This window comes from Salmo salar, chromosome ssa07 (genome assembly GCF_905237065.1).
Source record: "Salmo salar chromosome ssa07, Ssal_v3.1, whole genome shotgun sequence".
In the NCBI taxonomy this organism is placed as follows: Eukaryota; Metazoa; Chordata; class Actinopteri; order Salmoniformes; family Salmonidae; genus Salmo; species Salmo salar.
The window spans coordinates 24,100,259-24,118,741 of record NC_059448.1 but is presented as its reverse complement, the minus strand read 5'-3'; the positions used below and the strand labels follow the sequence as shown (position 1 = coordinate 24,118,741).

Sequence of the window (18,483 nt, the reverse complement as noted above, 5' to 3'; positions counted from 1 at the left end):
GTAATGACAAAGGGAAAACATGTTTTTAGAAATGTTTGCACATTTATTTAGAATGGAAACAGATATCACAATTAACTCCTGTAATTGCATGAGTCAAACTGATATTCAAATCAATACATATGTCACGCCAGCGCCGGCTCTTCCCCCCTGGCGCTCGAGGGCGCCAGGCTGCCCTGCATTACGCACTCCTGCCACCATCATTTACGCACACCTGCCTTCCCTCGTCATGCGCATCAGCGATATTGGACTCACCTGGACTCACTCAATCTCCTGTTTATTACCTCCCCTATATTTGTCAGTTCCCCAGCTCTGTCCCCCGCTGCTGCATTGTTTGTCGTCTGTCTTTGTGTTTCCCAGTTCTGACGCTGTTCCTGTCCTGTTGCATGTCCGTTCCTAATTAAATGTCAACTCCCCGTACCTGCTTCTATTCTCCAGCGTCATTCCTTACAGAATGCAGCAGCCAACACAGGCTGCCCTGCATTAAGCACTCACTCAAACCTCTCGAGCCATCATTTACGCACACCTGCCTTCCCCTGTCTTTAGTAATATTTTATACATCCTTCACTTGGTCTTTACTATGGTCTGCTCTTCATGTTTATCCCTGTGGAGTGTGTCAAACCTTTATACTGATGTAAATGCTTGTGATTCAGGTATCTACTGTTTCAAAGAAATCACATGATTTAACAGAGGGGGAAATTCAACTTCAGAGCCACTTTCTCTCCTCAGTACAGACCGACTGTGACTGCTGTCCTGGGGGTCACTGCTGCTGTGTGTCTCCTGGCTGCCCTGATGGTAGCCTACAGGGCAACATTTTTATCCAGATCAAAATGATCCCTTGTTGTCTCAGTCCTGTTTCTCCATTCAAATTTGTTCCTCAATCTAAGACAGAAAATATTCAGACCAAATGTCATGGGATCATACTGTATAACATGAACTTTGTAGCATAGCATTAGAAAGGTATACAATATTTAAGTGTCACTCTGCAATGATACAATAATTGACAATACAAAATACAGATTTTAAAAACCACATTGTTGACCACTAAAATAGAATTTGAGAGGAAATAGCACATGAGGTGATATGTTAGAGATTTGTTTCCATTTTGTCTTAAAACTACATCCAAAAATGAGGGACCACATTTAACACAACACAGGGTAATTTTGATCTGGATTTAAAAACCTGGGCCAATGAGGTACCACTCATCCAGAGTCAGGGTGCATGCTGCCCCTGAGGCCCCCGGGTTTCTGCAGTTGCACTCAACCCTATGTGATTAAAAATAATACTGATGGTAAACTAGGTGACCATAATAGCACAGTCTTTGATTTAATGCAGCAGGAAATCAACTATTCATTAAGTTGAACTGAGCAATTAGCAAAGCTTAGCAAAGCTCAGGTTTTCTATGATCGTTCCCTTGATTTGTTTTTCATAAGATTTCACTTTCTCTGCCATTATGATCTGACGTGCCTTTTGTAATATTCAACCTTATTAATATCCTTCTCTTGATATTTATTATATTTTTACCCTGGAGGATAAGACCTTAAAACTTTGCACTGGTGTTATGCTGCATTAATGATTAGGAAACTCAAACATTTCTGTCTTAAACTCGTTGTAGGAAGATGTGTCGCATTCAAGACAGCTCGGAACTTGAATACTCTAACATTTCGGACTTGGAAACTCGTTGTAGGAATATGAGATCCAAGTTTCCCACTTAGAAAATATCAAAATCAATCAATTAGAAGCTCTACGCAAACAACTTAGGCAAATCTGAACTCAGAGGTTCCGAGTTTCCAAGTTGTCTTGAATGTGGCAATAATACCTGAGTTGCCCACTTGGAAAGTATCAGAATCAACCAATAGGAAGCTATACGCAAATAACTTACACATTCATTTTAACTTGGAGGTTCTGAGTTTTCCGAATTGTTATGAATGCAGCATTAAATAATTATCTAATCAGTTACCTAGTGTTTGCAAGAAGTCACACAATCTAACACAAGCCCGCAGTGACCTGCAGTTGCACTTTCCCCAATGTGATTCGAAGGACTGCTGATGAAAACTGGGAATCCATTATTGGTTTCTCACATTTATTGTTCGAAATTATTTGATACATGTTCAGTAATTGTTGAAAATGTCCAACACATGGAGCACAGGTAGACTGTGCATTTGACAATGTACTATTTCACCAAATATATTATTTGTTTCTAGGGATTAGGGAACTTGTTTATTTCAATACTGTATGCAAATGTGTTCCTTAATTTTTATTTGATTTATTTAACTAGGCATGTCAGTTAAGAACAAATTCTTATTTACAATGACGTCCTACCCCAGCCAAACCCGGACAACATTGGGCCAATTGTGCGCTGCCCTATGGGACTCTCAATCACAGCCAGATGTGATACAGCCTGGATTCAAACCAGGGACTGTAGTGACACCTCTTGCACTAAGATGCAGTGCCTTAGACTGCTGCGCCACTTGGGAGCCTATTTCCTTGAAGCAAGGAAATAGATTGCGAATGAATGAAATTTGATGTCAGATCTCGGTTTCTCTGTGATAAGTCCAGAAGATCAATCCTCACCCAGAGTTCAATTTGATTATATATCAAGTTAGGCTAGTCTGAGCAGATGACTTCTTATTACTAACATTCTTGAATTGACTAGAAGTATGAAACATGAAAAAACATGAAAACCTGTCTAACTGTCATTGTGGATACTGTAATTTCTCCATACAAGTCACTGTTTTGAGAACAACATGGTTTGGTGGAATGTCATCAGTTAACATATTCATAGGCTAGGCATGAAAGGGAATCCATTAAAGGGTTTCTAAAGTTTTTAGAACTGGGTTGGATGATTCAAACAGAATCGGTGATCAGGCCTACCACTGTTGTGACGTTTGCAAACTTAATGATGGTGTTGGAGTCGTGCTTGGCCATGCAGTCGTGGGTGAACAGGGAGTACAGGAGGGGACTGAGCACGCACCCCTGGGGGGCTCCAGTGCTCCTTCCTTCCTCATGGAGCTTTTTGAAGGTGAGTTGAATATTCAATGTGATGTTTGTATATAGATATATATCCATTATTTAAGAATGATATGTATTAATTGTTTTCATTGACGTATGTTTTTTTGAAGTGAAGTCTATTTATCCATTGAGCAGTAGCCATTGTTTTTATTCATACTGTTTGCAAGCAATAGCTTCTGCTCTCTTAGGTTCTATTTGATCCTCTTATTATATCAAAATCTCTCAGACTAGAAACTATGATTAGAAACTATGAACTACTATGAAGCCATGTCTGTGTGTGTGAGTGATGATCTATTATTTAATCGGGTAATATTTCTCTCTCTCTCTCTACCATCTCTCTCAATGTAACCAGCGTAACAAATGTTTAGCAACGTCTCAATGTTTTGCAACAGTTATGAAAGAAGCCACCCTGGTGATTATCTGACCCTGTTGGTCATCTACGAACGTTGGAACATCTTGAATAACAATAAGGTGCACATGTACTCTTAAATGTCCACTCAGCACAGCCCTCGGAGCATGGTTCCTCTCTAGTTTTAATCCTAGGTTTATGACTCCTAGGGAGTGTTTCCTAGATGCTGTGCTTCGGCATATGCATTGATGGGTCTTACATTTTTAAACTGGGTATCTGCAAAACACTTTGTGACAACTGCTGATGCAAAAAGGGGTTTTAAGAAATACATTTGGTTGATTGACAGATTTGTATTATTTAAAAAAATAATATAACAATATTATTATTATCACAATCTTTATTATTATTATTATGTTACAGGTGAGACATACCCAGAAATGTCAACGTCTTGTCAAGTGCTCAAATCTGCACAACAGCCCCATATAATCACGTAGAGTAGCTCCAACTTACAAGAATGTGTTTACAAGGAAGTGATGAAAATAGTTTATGAGCGCTAATTCAAACATACAATGTTTGAAACATACAAAATTTGATACAATTACAGATTAAAATTTGTTGTTACAAAATCACTTCTCATTGTGTACATTTCAAGGTTTCACAAACATAAAACAACTATCTAGTTAATGTTTCTCAAACTAACACAACGTTGAGTTTCCTATTTACTAAAGAGCAATCATTAAGACGAAACACAAGAAGTTGTAATATAATCTGTATTATATACTTTTGGATTATTAAAATTTAAATAAAAAATAAAAAAGGAATACTAAAATAGCCAATGTATCATCATGTCATATACAGTTGAAGTCGGAAGTTTACATACACCTTAGCCAAATACGTTTAAACTCAGTTTTTCACAATTCCTGACGTTTAATCCTAGTAAAAATTCCCTGTTTTAGGTCAGTTAAGATCATCACTTTATTTTAAGAATGTGAAATGTCAGAATAATAGTAGAGAGAATGACTTATTTCAGATTTTATTTCTTTCATCACATTCCCAGTGGGTGAGAAGTTTACATACACTCAATTAGTATTTGGTAGCATTGCCTTTAAATTGTTAAACTTGAGTCAGATGTTTCTGGTAGCCTTCCACAAGCTTCCCACAATAAATTGGGTGAATTTTGACCCATTCCTCCTGACCCGAGCTGGTGTAACTGAGTCAGGTTTGTAGGCCTCTTTGCTCACACACGCTTTTTCAGACCTGCCCACAAATTTTCTATAGGATTGAGGTCAGGGCTTTGTGATGGCCACTCCAATACCTTGACTTTGTTGTCTTTAAGCCTTTTTGCCACAAATTTGGAAGTATGCTCGGGGTCATTGTCCATTTGGAAGACCCATTTGCGACCAAGCTTTAACTTCCTGACTGATGTTTTGAGATGTTGCTTCAATATATCCACATCATTTTCCTTCCTCATTATGCCATCTATTTTGTGAAGTGCACCAGTCCCTCCTACAGCAAAGCACCCCCACAACATGATGCTGCCACCCCCATGCTTCACGTTTGGGATGGTGTTCTTCGGCTTGTAAGCATCCCCCTTTTTCCTCCAAACATAACAATGGTCATTATGGCCAAACAGTTCTATTTTTGTTTCATCAGACCAGAGGACATTTCTCCAAAAAGTACGATCTTTGTCCCCATGGGCAGTTGCAAACTGTAGTCTGGCATTTTTAATGGCGGTTTTGGAGCAGTGGCTTCTTCCTTGCTGAGCGGTCTTTCAGGTTATGTCTATATAGAACTTGTTTTACTGTGGATATAGATACTTTTGTACCTTTTTCCTCCAGCATCTTCACAAGGTCCTTTGCTGTTCTTCTGGGATTGATTTGCACTTTTCAAACCAAAGTACGGTCATCTCTAGGAGATAGAACGCGTCTCCTTCCTGAGCGTTATGACGGCTTCGTGGTCCCATGGTGTTTATACTTGCGTACTATTGTTTGTACAGATGAACGTGGTACCTTCAGACGTTGGAAATTTCTCCCAAGGATGAACCAGACTTGTGGAGGTCTACAATTTTTTTTCTGAGGTCTTGGCTGATTTCTTTTGATTTTCCCATGATGTCAAGTAAAGAGGCACTGAGTTTGAAGGTAGGCCTTGAAATACATCCACAGGTACACCTCCAATTGACTCAAATGATGTCAATTAGCCTATCAGAAGCTTCTAAAGCCATGACATCATTTTCTGGAGTTTTACAAGCAGGTTTAAAGGCACAGTCAACTTAGTGTCATGACGTTGCCCTCTTTGGGTACAGCGAGCACAGTTGAAACCCCCTCCCTCTGCACCAGGCCTTTTCTATGCACCATCCCCCGATCTCTATACTTCTGACACAAGGCTGTGTGAAGGCAGCCATAAATTCCGAAGGAGAATATCCTGCCTCATGGCCACAGTATGGAGAGAGAGGGGTTTCATAGAGAGACAAAGGAATTCTTCCACCTCACAGGACAGGGGGAACCGAACAACATTTATGTTCTGGAGAAGGTATAAAAGATCGGTGAAGAATCCAGCTACGAACTGGTCCGTTTGGTTACAATGTTGTGAAACTCATGAGAGACAATATAGCCATATTACCATAATAATGTTTATATAATAGCCTCAGCTATGGGACTTACATCTAAATGGTTGTATCAACTGAATGAATAAGGATAAACCTATTTGGAATATGTTGAGATGCTATGTACTGATGTTAATGTGAGATAATTGTATTTCTGTTCAAAGCTTAACTAAGTCACCGGCACGCCCCCAGGGACACAGACAGGACAAGGCGTCATGTGACAGCCTTTTCTACGTTCAGTATATGATCCCCCACCCAGGGTTTCTTTCTGAAGACCAGCTTACCTCGAGAAGAGAGGGCCAAGGTTTGACCATGCATTCCTCTACTGAACTTTAACCATACCACGTGGTTAAACTATCGATACAGAATAATAACAAGTCTTTGATATTAATTACTAGTCTGCAGCTAGGGATTCGGTATCATTGAACGCGAAGACCGACGAAACATCCATTCTATAACGACATTAATGAATGTCGCTTTGAAAGATCCATCTAACCAAGAGAGAGAGAGAGAGAGGATGAAACTCTCCAACAAAGATCACGACGACACACTGAGCTTAATATATATATTGATTGCAATTGTTTCCGAATGAGTGAGCATTCATGTGCAAAGGATTAGCATATCAATTGTTAATATTTATCAACTCTGTAGTGTCTTCTCCGCTGCCCCCACCCCCCTTGTTTGTTTAACAAGCCGCCATGCCGGTTTAGCCCACTAGGGCACATTCCTCTACCATTGCTTTGTAACGATACCTACTGTTTTGTATGCTTTCTGTGAATTACTTAGTTTAGTAAATAATGATTTTAAGACAATTGATATATGGATGACTTAGTGAAGACTGGGTTCATGCAGATAACAACAATTTACGACGTTTGGAATGAGACTGACGCGAGGTAAACTAACACATCTTTAATGAGGAGACAAATCGATCAGATATTATAATATCTGGAAGTTATATTCGGGAAATTATAACTTTGTAATCTGAATATTTTCCTTGGTGCCCCGACCTTCTAGTTAATTACAGTTACATGATTAATCAGTTTAATCACGTAATAATAAATACAGAGAGTTATTTGATAAAAACATGTCTTCAGAGTTAATGATGCCAAAGACACGACATTAGTGTATGTAAACTTCTGACCCACTGGAATTGTGCTACAGTGAATTATAAGTGAAATAATCTGTCTGTAAACAATTGTTTAAAAAAATTACTTGTGTTACGCACAAAGTAGATGTCCTAACTGACTTGCCCAAACTATAGTTTGTTAACAAGAAATTTGTGGAGTGGTTGAAAAACTAGTTTTAATGACTCCAACCTAAGTGTATGTAAACATCCGACTTCAACTGTACATCATAACCCGAGGGGGGTATAAATTGTTGTTCAAATGTTGCATCTAACATTTGTTACTACCTAGATATTGTGTTATATGTTAAAAGGTCTAATAAACAACTATATTGTATACATTAATAATATTGTTTTGTCAGAAATATATAAATATAATAATAATAAAGTTTTACCTGCACCTGTATGCAGACGATACAGTTGTGTACTCTTTTGCCCGCCCTGCTGATCATGCTCTATCTGAACAACAGTATGCTTTCATTATTTTGCAGAAAACCTTTATTGACCTTAAATTATTATTGAATATGTGTAAAACTAAGTATATGTTGTTTTCTAGAGTGCACAAAAATATTCTAATGATTGAAGTGTATGTACGTACCTAGTATGGTGTATCAGTATAGACGTTAAGTTGTCTTTTTAAAACATCGTACACCTGGCGACCGTGTCAGCGTGCATTGAGCCCGGTCTGCCACAGGAGTCGCTAGAGCGTGATAGGACAAGAACACCCCTGCAGGCCAAACCCGCCCCTAAACCGGACAACGCTGGGCCAATTGTGGATAACTTCAAGGCTCGCTTTGATGACTTCACTGTTGGAAGAGAACTGCTGCTGCTCATCCAGAACTCCTTCTTGGTCACAAATGTGACATAGTTGTCAGGAGAAGCAAAACAGATCTTCAGATGGGTAGATGTTGCATAACTGAAATGTTATATAACATGTTTCCTAAGTCGTAGACGACTATGTTTGTTACTATGCTGTACCACAGCGCAGATAAAGGAAGATATCCATCCGGACCTCTGCCACCTAGGAAATTTGTGTCACTGAACCTTCTCAAATAGTAGTTGAGTACCCCTGCACTACACTATCTGTCCCTGCATGTCTGATAACCTATCCAGTGTATAGGCCTACAGATCTCACTGTCAGACTGTTCTTGATATTTGTCTCAGAAGAGTATACATATTTTAAATATTCGTCCATCCACATCTATGTCCATGAATTTGCCCTTTGATATTACAATGTCCTTGAATTTGTTCGTATTCTAATATTTTATTATTGTTGTTGCATTGTCAAGGATTGTTTAGTGGCACAAAATGAACAGTTATTACTGTCACTGTTTTAAAACTAAGCATTTCTCCACTTCTATACCACTTAGATTTACTGTATATTGAAAGCTACGTGTTACTGATGCTTAAAAGCTCATCTTTCATGCATTATGTGTTAGCCTAGTCCTTTTACATATAATGGGATGTTTGATAAGACATCAGTTAAGATCTGCACAGTCTCGGTATAAATGGGACTTTTGAGTTTAAGGGTTTTGTTTTACCAGTAAAATACTGTATTATTGGGTAGATGTTTGCTACTGGTATAAGCATTTTTTTCCTCCTTTTATTATTCTGATCTCACAAATCTGTGTCCCGAAATGAAGACGTCAGTTTGATTTCCATTGTTGTTATGGTGTACAAAAACATCAATAACAAACAGATGAAGTTTGTTACTTTTGTCAGTAGTTTATTACATTACATGACGACGCACATAAGCAACATGATAATAATGATAAGATGATATGGAAATCATAATTAACATAAAGCACTGAGTCTACACACTATGAAACTCGCTTTGTATAATATCTAAGATTATAATATAAGATGGTAAAAGAAAACATTATGCTTCCCATGAAGCACTGCACACAAACTCTCGTTGTACAATATATGGAGATGAAATTTGTATGCGGAGCAAGATTTCTACCTACGTGTTCTGTTGGAGACAATGTAAGCAGAGTTTACAATATGCAGTGAATAAGAGGTGTCTAATTTTTCAGTTTCTCTTCCAGGTGGGTATAGAGGTCTGCCTTGGGGCAACACCAGCAGAGCAGGCTGTGAAATATGAGCTGGTCTCCAAGCAATCCTCCGTGAGCTTAAGGCACACAAAGCAGAACTCTTTATTGCACCTTGGACAGAGAATATTCTTACAACCAGTCTTGTCGTGTTCCACCTGTTGGCCACAGGTGGGACAGGCGCGAATGGAGGGGCAGTCGGTGACACCTGCCACCTGAGGGAGAGACGTGGTTTCACAGTTCTTCAGCAGTTCCAGGTCCTGGTTGATACAGCCATCGTTGTCACAGCGGTCAGAGCGTGGCCCGGGACCTTTCCACTGCTTCAGGCACTGCCAGCAGAACTCATACCTCTGACCTTTGTCTGCAGTGCACACTGTGCAGAGGACACTGAGGTTGGTGAGGTCCTCTCTCTCTACGAAGGTTTCGCAGACAGGGCACTGTTATAAAAGAGGGTAGGGTAAGCGGGGGAGATGAGTAAATCCCTATTGTTGTCTGCATGCAGAGATTCATAATGATATAACTGAATAAAACATGTGCAATTACTCGTTTTGGATAACACAGTAAAGAATCTCTGAGGAAAGCTATGTACTGTAGTTAAGAGGTGATCTGTCCCCACCCACCTGTTCATAGCTCTGTAGTTGTATGTATATTATGCCTTATTATTACTGACACTTCATTAAAGCCGTTAGATGCAGTTTATCACAGTGCACTGCGCTTTATTACAGGCAACAATTTTAGTACTCATCACTGCTTTCTCTACCAGAAAATTTGTTGGCCCTCTGATGTCACCTAGGTTGATACATTGCTATGTTTTCATTTATAAATCCCTTTTACAAAAAGTTCCAATGTACCTAACATCTTTACTAAACTTTAGACATACGAGTTACCACACCCGGTCTCAGGGATGGTTAATGCTGTAAATTCCTTAGGTCTCAACTGAGTTAGGTAAATCAGCCTTTAGTTTTCTTGCACCTTATTTGTGGAACAATTTTCTAAATGTCCTTACATTTTATGTTTTGGTGACTCTAGGGCAGGCCTGGGCAAAGGCCGGCCCGGGGGGCCAGTATGGGGCCCACGACCTGATTCAATACGGCCCGCGGAATCATGTTCAGATCACATAAAGAATTTGCGATAGTAAAGTTTTGAAAAATGTATTTGCTATTCAAATTAAAAGCCCAAGCCTTTCCTTTGTGTAATGATTTACACGTGAAGGCACGTATAAATAACAACTGCACGAGGACAGAAAGTGACTGACAGGCTGCCACACGTCACAATTACAAATAGTAGCTAGCTAGAAATTGCGCAAAAATGAGTTTTTCAAACATTTCAAAGAGAAGGAAGGTAGACAATGAATGTAGTGTGTTCCAGCAAGAGTGGACATTAAAATATTTCTTTATTGAGGTATCAGGGAAAGCTGTGTGTTTATTGTGCATCGCTGTCTTGAAAGACTACAACTTATCCCGACACTTCCAGACGAAGAATGCAGAGAAATACAGTAATATGTCTTCTGAGAAGAGGGCAAGTGCATCGAAAGAGTTGCTTTCTCAGTTGCAAAAGCAGCAAGGACTTTTCACAAAACTGCATTCAGCAAACAACAGAATTGCGAGAGCTAGCTATGTTCTGTCCCACAAAATTGCTAGAATATTTAATTGACTCTGCAGCAATACTTTTCCCCGACAAGAAAGAGCTGTTTGAAAATGTTTCCCTGTCAAGACGAACAGTGACACGACGTGTTAAGGACATTGCAGAGAATATGGAACAACAGTTGAAGGACAAGGTAAAGGATTTCACCTATTTCTCCTTAGCCTTGGATGAGAGCAGTGATGCACGTGATGCGGTGCAGTTGTTGATATTCTTACGTGGCATAACTCCAGACTTTGAAATTATAGAGCTTGCTTCAGTGCAGTCAATGAAGTGCACAAACACAGTGAAAGATTTATTGGAGGAGGTTAATAAGTGTGTGGCAAAGCTGGGACTGAGTTTTGAAAAGTTATCCAGTGTGACCACTGATGGGTGCCCAAACTTGAGAGGAAAAAACGTTGACTTTTTGAAAAGGATACAAGATCAAGTAGCTGTGCTGAACCAAGATCAGCAAATTATTTTCCTGCATTGTATTATTCATCAGGAGGTGCTCTGTAAATGTGTCCTGAAAATGAGCCATGTTGTGGATACAGTCACTAAAGTGGAAAACTTCATAAGAGCAAAGTCTTTAAACCACAGGCAGTTTGTCTTACTGTTGGAAGAGACAGAGTCGGGTCACGCAGATTTCCCCCACCACACAAACGTGAGATGGCTGAGTTTGGGGAAGATGCTTTAAAATGGTGTGGAACCTGAAGTCAGAGATTGCTGAGTTTTGAAAAATGAATGGAAAATATGTGGATTTCCCTCAACTGCAAGATAAAGAATGGTTGGCTGATTTTTCCTTCACCGTGGACATCATGACCCTCATGAATGAACTGAATTCCAAATGACAAGGGAAGGGCCTTTTTGCACATCAGATGTACAGCCTTGTCAAATCCTTCAAGGGAAAATTACTCCTCCTGACCCGTCAAGTAGAAGCCAACAATCTCACAGACTTTCCGACCCTACTAGTCTGTTCCCAATCAGACGACAAGCGGGAGAAGTATACATCGCTGCTGCGTGCTTTGAACGGTGAGTTTTCTCGTCATTTTAAGGATTTCAAAGTGCTGGAAAATGACATGCTGTTGGTTTCCTCTCCTTTCACCTTCAAATGTGGATAACGCTCCCACTGACCTGCAACTAACTCTTACCTCTCAGCAATCCTGCACATAGCGGCGTCAGAAACTATACCTGGCTTCACTGCTCTAGTCAATGCCCATCAGAGACTTCACTCCTCACACTTGAGTAGTTTAAATGTAATGTTGAGCTCTCTCTCTTTCTTGTGTTTTTGTGCATACCCATTAAGAAGAGTTCTGTCCGTGGTGCGGAATGCACAGTGTACTTTTCACTCAGTGTAGTTCATTGCATGTTTAATAATGAAATACCTACCAAAAGGAGAACATGGAGGTAGTTTATTTCTGTGCATGTTAAAAATGTAAAATATATAGCATATCTGGATGTGGTTTACCGTAGATATATCTGTCAACATAGTCATACACATGATGTATAATCCTGTAATATGATTCTGGCCCGCAATGGCAAAAATATATTCTAATGTGGCCCTCCATGGAAAATAATTGCCCAGGCCTGCTCTAGGTTCATTCAGAAAGCTGATTGAGGACCTATTACTGATGAATGTGTTTGTTTATTTCTGCTTGCATTTTGTATTTATATTGTTGTGTGTATTTTCTGTAATTTATGTAATTCAGGGCTCATTTGTAAAGGAGACCTTGGTCTCAGTATGACTCCCTGATAAAATATAGGTTTAATAAATAAAATAATAATAATATTCTATACAGTAGTAAAAACAACCTTGCAAAGAATTTGAACAATAAAACATGCACTCACTGATTTGTATTCACAGTATGTGGCAGCAGCCAAAGCTGCCATGGTCTTCTCAAAGTGCTCCATCTCCTCAGTGGTCAGAACAGCCAGCCTACGTACCTCCTGGTAAGACCACTCAGCACCACACTTCACAAAGGTGCCATCCTCAAGTGCAGGGCACAAAAACTTGAACTGACCCTGGGAGGACAAAGAAGAAAAGTTTAAGGAAAATGGATGGACATTGGATATCAAAATAGTGCAATATATTTAATATGCATGATGTAATTCATATTAAAATATATAATTTGTTCGATTAATATGGTTAGTTTGAATCTATGTCAACCTATTGTCACGTCCTGACCAGTAATAGGGGTTATTTGTTATTGTAGTTTGATCAGGACGTGGCAGGGGGTATTTGTTTTATATGGTTCGGGGTGTGTGTGTATGTAGAGGGGTGTTGGATTTATGTATTCCGGGGGTTTTTGGGCACTGTTCTATGTTAGTGTATTTCTATGTTCTGTCTAGTCTAGTCTATTTCTATGTTTAGTTTATTGGGGTTGGACCTTCAATTGGAAGCAGCTGGTTATCGTTGCTTCTGATTGAAGGTCCTATAATTAGGAGTTTGTTTTCATGGGTTTTTGTGGGAGATTGTGCTGTGTATAGCTTTGTGCCTCACTGGCCTGTTAGTCGTTGGTGTGTTTTTTTTTTTTTGGTGTACCTTTGTCCAGTTAATAAAATGATGAGTGTACATAACACCACTGTGTTTTGGTCTCAACACTACGACAACTGTGACAGAATCTCCCACCAACCAAGGACCAAGCAGCGGGGTAAGGAGCAACGGAACACTAATATGGACTATCGGGAGTTTTGGACATGGGAGCAGATTCTGGCTGGAGAGGGCCCATGGAGGAAGTCGGGTGAGGACTGGGAATGCTACCGGGGAACACGGCTGGCGAGGAAGCCGGAGAGGCACCCCCAATAATTATTTTTTTGGGGGCACACGGGTAGTTTGGCTGGGCCAAGGGTGAGCCCTAAGCCAGCTCCCCGTGCTTTTTGGGAAGAACGTATGGAGTGGAGGGCGCTGAGGTATGCGGAAGTGCGCACGATCTCGCCCATACGCACGCACAGTCCAGTGCGAGTGATCCCAGCCCCTCGCAAGTGCCGTGCTAGAGTGGGTATCCAGCCTGGTAGGAGGATGCCTGCGCAGCGCATCTGGTCACAGGTGCGCCTCTTAGGTCCAGGCTACTCTACGCCCGCTCTACGCACGGCAACCATCAGGCCCCTGCACAGACCAGTTCGCCCTGTGCCAGCACTTTGCTTGTGCAGGGCTACTAGTTCCATCCAGCCAGGACGGGTTGTGCAGGAGGTGCGATCTAGACTGCCAGTGCGCCTCCACGGCCCGGTATATCCAGTACCGGCACCAGGCCTCCAGTGCGTCAGCCCAATCCAGTTCAGCCTGTTCCCGCTCCTTGCACTAGCCTTGAAGTGCGTGTCTCCAGTCTGGTAGCTCCAATACCAGCCCCACGCACTAGGCTTCCAGTGCATCAGCCCAGTCCAACTCAGCCTATTCCTGCTCCTCGCACTAGCCCTGAGGCGCGTGTCCCCAAACTGGCACATCCAGTACCAGCACCACGCATCAGGCTTTCAGTGCGTCAGTCCAGAGTGTCCGGCAACAGTACCTCGTCCAGAGTGTCCGGCAACAGTACCTCGTCCAGAGTGTCCGGCAACAGTAGTACCTCGTCCAGAGTGTCCGGCAACAGTAGTACCTCGTCCAGAGTGTCCGGCAACAGTAGTACCTCGTCCAGAGTGTCCGGCAACAGTAGTACCTCGTCCAGAGTGTCCGGCAACAGTAGTACCTCGTCCAGAGTGTCCGGCAACAGTAGTACCTCGTCCAGAGTGTCCGGCAACAGTAGTACCTCGTCCAGAGTGTCCGGCAACAGTAGTACCTCGTCCAGAGTGTCCGGCAACAGTAGTACCTCGTCCAGAGTGTCCGGCAACAGTAGTACCTCGTCCAGAGTGTCCGGCAACAGTAGTACCTCGTCCAGAGTGTCCGGCAACAGTGTCTCGTCCAGAGTGTCCGGCAACAGTGTCTCGTCCAGAGTGTCCGGCAACAGTGTCTAGTCCGGAACCGAGTGAGTCGTACTACAGTCCAGAGCTCATAAAGTTTAGTACAGGGTCTACAGTGACGTGTCAGGGCGAGGTACTTGGGAGGAGTGGACTGGTCAGGGGGTGGTTTGAGGCCCGAGCCTAAGCCACCTCCAATGTAGGAGGTTTGGGGAGGGGGGGTGTAGCACAGGAGCCGTCGTTGACGGCAGCCACCCTCCCTTCCCTCCCTTTTTTGGGGGGGGGTTTAATTGTGAGGTGCATCCGGGGTCTGCACCTTTGGGGGGGGTACTGTCACGTCCTGACCAGTAATGGGGGTTATTTGTTATTGTAGTTTGGTAAGGACGTGGCAGGGGGTATTTGTTTTATATGGTTCGGGGTGTGTATGTAGAGGGGTGTTGGATTTATGTATTCCGGGGGTTTTTGGGCACTGTTCTATGTTAGTGTATTTCTATGTTCTGTCTAGTCTAGTCTAGTTCTATGTTTAGTTTATTGGGGTTGGACCTTCAATTGGAAGCAGCTGGTTATCGTTGCTTCTGATTGAAGGTCCTATAATTAGGAGTTTGTTTTCATGGGTTTTTGTGGGAGATTGTGCTGTGTATAGCTTTGTGCCTTACCGGCCTGTTATTCGTCGTTGTGGTTTACCTTTGTCCAGTTAATAAAAAGATGAGTGCACATAACCCCGCTGCGTTTTGGTCTCAACACTACGACAACCGTGACACCTATTTAATATTAATTTATGATAAATGATAGGCCCTATAGACTCACTGATTTTTAAAGGGGCAGTGCACGTATTTTTTATTATTATATTTCCACACTGAGGTCATAAGGACACTTATGCTACTTATCTTAAGTAGCTACTTATCTAAACAATGGAAGGTGCACAATCCATGGCTACAAAGCTAGCTGGCTAGTTAGCTGTAGCTACTTTGTAAGCTAGCTCGACGTACTAGAAAGTAATATGAACAAGTTGAGGAAAAAGGTAACTACACGAAACGTGGTTTATTATGTTCTTGTCTTGATTGTAGAAAATGAAGCTGTTTTATGCAACAGGGCCCTGACATGGAAAGTTTGGCGGGGGGGAGAGAGACAGCTATAGTATTACTAGAGACGTTGGTTATGTAATTATTTTCCAAAAGTGCCTTATTCCAGAGGAAGATTTGCATGGGATTCATTTTTCTGAACTGCCCCCTGTAATTATTTTTTATTCAATTGAGTCTATGATGGAAACCTGGTGGTTTTAATTCTACTAAATCCTATTTATTCTATTAAATCCTTTTTAATCAGTGTAGATGAAGGGGAGGTGACAGGTTTAATAAGGATTTTTAAGCCTTGAGATTGTGTATGTGTGCCAAGACAAAATATTTAAGTGCCTTTGAACAGGGTATGGTGGTAGGTGCTAGGCACACCGGTTTGTGTCAAGAACTGCAATGCTGCTGGGTTTTTCATGCTTAATCGTTTCCCGTATGTATCAAGAATGGTCCACCACCCAAAGGACATCCAACCAACTTTATACAACCATGGGAAGCATTGGAGTCAACATGGGCCAGCATCCCTGTGGAACACTTTTAACACCCTGTAAAAAGAATTTAGGCTGCTCTGAGGGAAAAGGGGGTACAACTCAATATTAGGAAGGTGTTCCTAATGTTTTGTACACTCAGTATATGAGCTTAGTTCAACTGTCATACCCAATGCTGATGCTATGCTTGGGCCATTGAGCGGCTTTGAAGCCACCGGTTGGGCATATTGCCACTCCCAAGTAGGAGCAGTCCTCCATAGAAATGAATGGAATCCTACAGTATTTCAATGAAATGCTGTAGGACAAATTACATGTTTAAGTATTTTTTCCCCCAGTAACATTAGTACCAAAAATATATACTCTAAGGAAAATGTTCTTATATTTTTTTCTTTTTTTAAGCTCACATAATATAATTTAAAAGTATGCATTAAGGTGTCTGTAATAAAATAAACATGTCAAAAACAAATGTAAACAATAATAAATGCATTTCTATAGTTTTCTAAATATTTTTTACAATTGAGGAGTTGCAAGGTGGCTTCAACACAGTGCCCCCTGTCAGTCATCCAGGGTTTCTACACATTGGTCATACCCCATCAGAACCCCAAATGTACACTTGTTTTACTCTGTAAACAAAGTAAATGTAAATAAACACTGTACAGCCTCAGAACATGGTTAAAGCTATAATTCTGATATCACGGTCAGCCCTTGCATCCATAGCTCTGTTTATGAATTTGAGAGAGGTTACATTTCTCCAGCCCAAACCCTCCGTTTTTTACCAAAACTGCTTTGTTATTATTTCAAATGCAGATTGCCCCTTTTAAGGAATAGCGAGTAGGTTCTACCTGGTCCAGTAGGCTGCGACACCATCCGGTCAGTGACTCCGGGGTTACCGCATGACCACAAGACATCTCTGCCTTCAGAGTCTCAGTGTCATCATCTAGGGCTGAGAACAAAACGAGGAAATTGAATAATGGAAAACTCTGGAAAACATGTTCAGTGGTAGAAAAAGTACCCAAAGGTCATACTCGAGTAAAAGTAAAGATACCTTAATAGAAAATGACTCAAGTAAAAGTGAAAGTCACCCAGTAAAATACAACTTGAGTAAAAGTCAAAAAGTATTTGGTTTTAAATATACTTAAGTATCAAAAGAAAATGTAATTGCTCAAATATACTTAAGTATCAAACGTTAAAGTGTAAATCATTTCAAATTCCTTATATTAAACAAACAAGATTGCACGATTTACTTGTGGCACACGCCAACACCCAGACATAATTTACAAACGAAACATTTGTGTTTAGTGAGTCCGCCAGATCAGAGGCAGTAGGGATGACCACATGTTATCTTCATAAGTGCGTGAATTGGACGATTTTCCTGTCCTGCTAAGCATTCAAAATACAACGAGTAGCTACTTCTGGGTGTCAGGGAAAACGTATGGAGTAAAAAGTACATTATCTTTAAGAATGTAGTGGAGTAAAAGTAAAAGATGTAAAAAATATAAATAGTCAAGTAAAGTACAGATACCACAAACTACTTAAGTAGTACTTTAAAGTATTTTTACCTGCGCACATTACACCACTGACTCTTTTCCTCCAGGAACGAAGAGGACATTGACTAGTTGGGGCCAAGTAATAATGAATACCACATTTTTCTTGTTTTATTTTACCTGGCTAGTGTTGGTTTATTGATTAAATGGATTGCTTACGATCTAAATCGTCCTGTCGGTTGACGAATTTGAGCGTGGCGTCTCCGGGGTCATATCGCTTTTCTTCCTCCTGCTGTTGGGTTGTCATCGTGTTGCTCTCTATCTTCACCGTCTTGTACAGTAATCTTACTTCTTCACGCTCACTCGTGGGACGATGATATGACCACCGGAGGCAGGTGTGCTCTCCCTTGAATGCTGTGCCGGTACCGCGTTCGCGGGATAAAATGTCCCGCTGTGAGTCCCGCTAAGCCCTTGTATATCCCTTGGACTTGTTATTCAAAATCAGAAGCTTTCACTTTCAAGTTTCAAGAAGACACGTGATATACGGTAAATTATGTTGACTGCATTCACTTGAGGATGTTCTCATAACATTTTAAACTGCAGCGTTGTAATGCAGATACACCTGTAGTAGCTGGCGGATCTCAGTTACCAAATGTCAGTCAAACTTGTTTACTGGTCATTTATTTGAGTGTGATGGTATCCCCCCGAGATCCCAAGTCACTGTACCTACTTTCAGTTTAGTTTATGTACTCAAAACGTAGGTCTGTTTATTATTTGTCATGTGATAAGGTAGACAACT

At 41.0% G+C, this 18,483-nt stretch overlaps 1 protein-coding gene across 2 annotated transcripts; it reads right to left on the bottom strand.

The window, feature by feature from the left end:
- Positions 1-8,783: 8,783 nt before the first annotated feature.
- r1441 (Probable E3 ubiquitin-protein ligase RNF144A-A) lies at positions 8,784-18,302 on the bottom strand. 2 transcript variants are annotated; one of them, XM_045721350.1, is made up of 4 exons: positions 17,760-18,302; positions 17,043-17,143; positions 12,603-12,776; positions 8,784-9,571 (listed from the first exon to the last, which is right to left on the bottom strand). In XM_045721350.1, exons 1-4 carry the CDS (start codon positions 17,767-17,769, stop codon positions 9,116-9,118), a joined length of 741 nt encoding a protein of 246 aa, XP_045577306.1. In that variant the 5' UTR covers positions 17,770-18,302; the 3' UTR covers positions 8,784-9,115. The 2 variants fall into 2 exon arrangements, with proteins under 2 accessions (XP_045577306.1, NP_001134826.2); NM_001141354.2 differs by having other exon boundaries at positions 8,785-9,571; positions 17,904-18,180.
- Between the last annotated feature and the right edge of the window lie 181 nt (positions 18,303-18,483).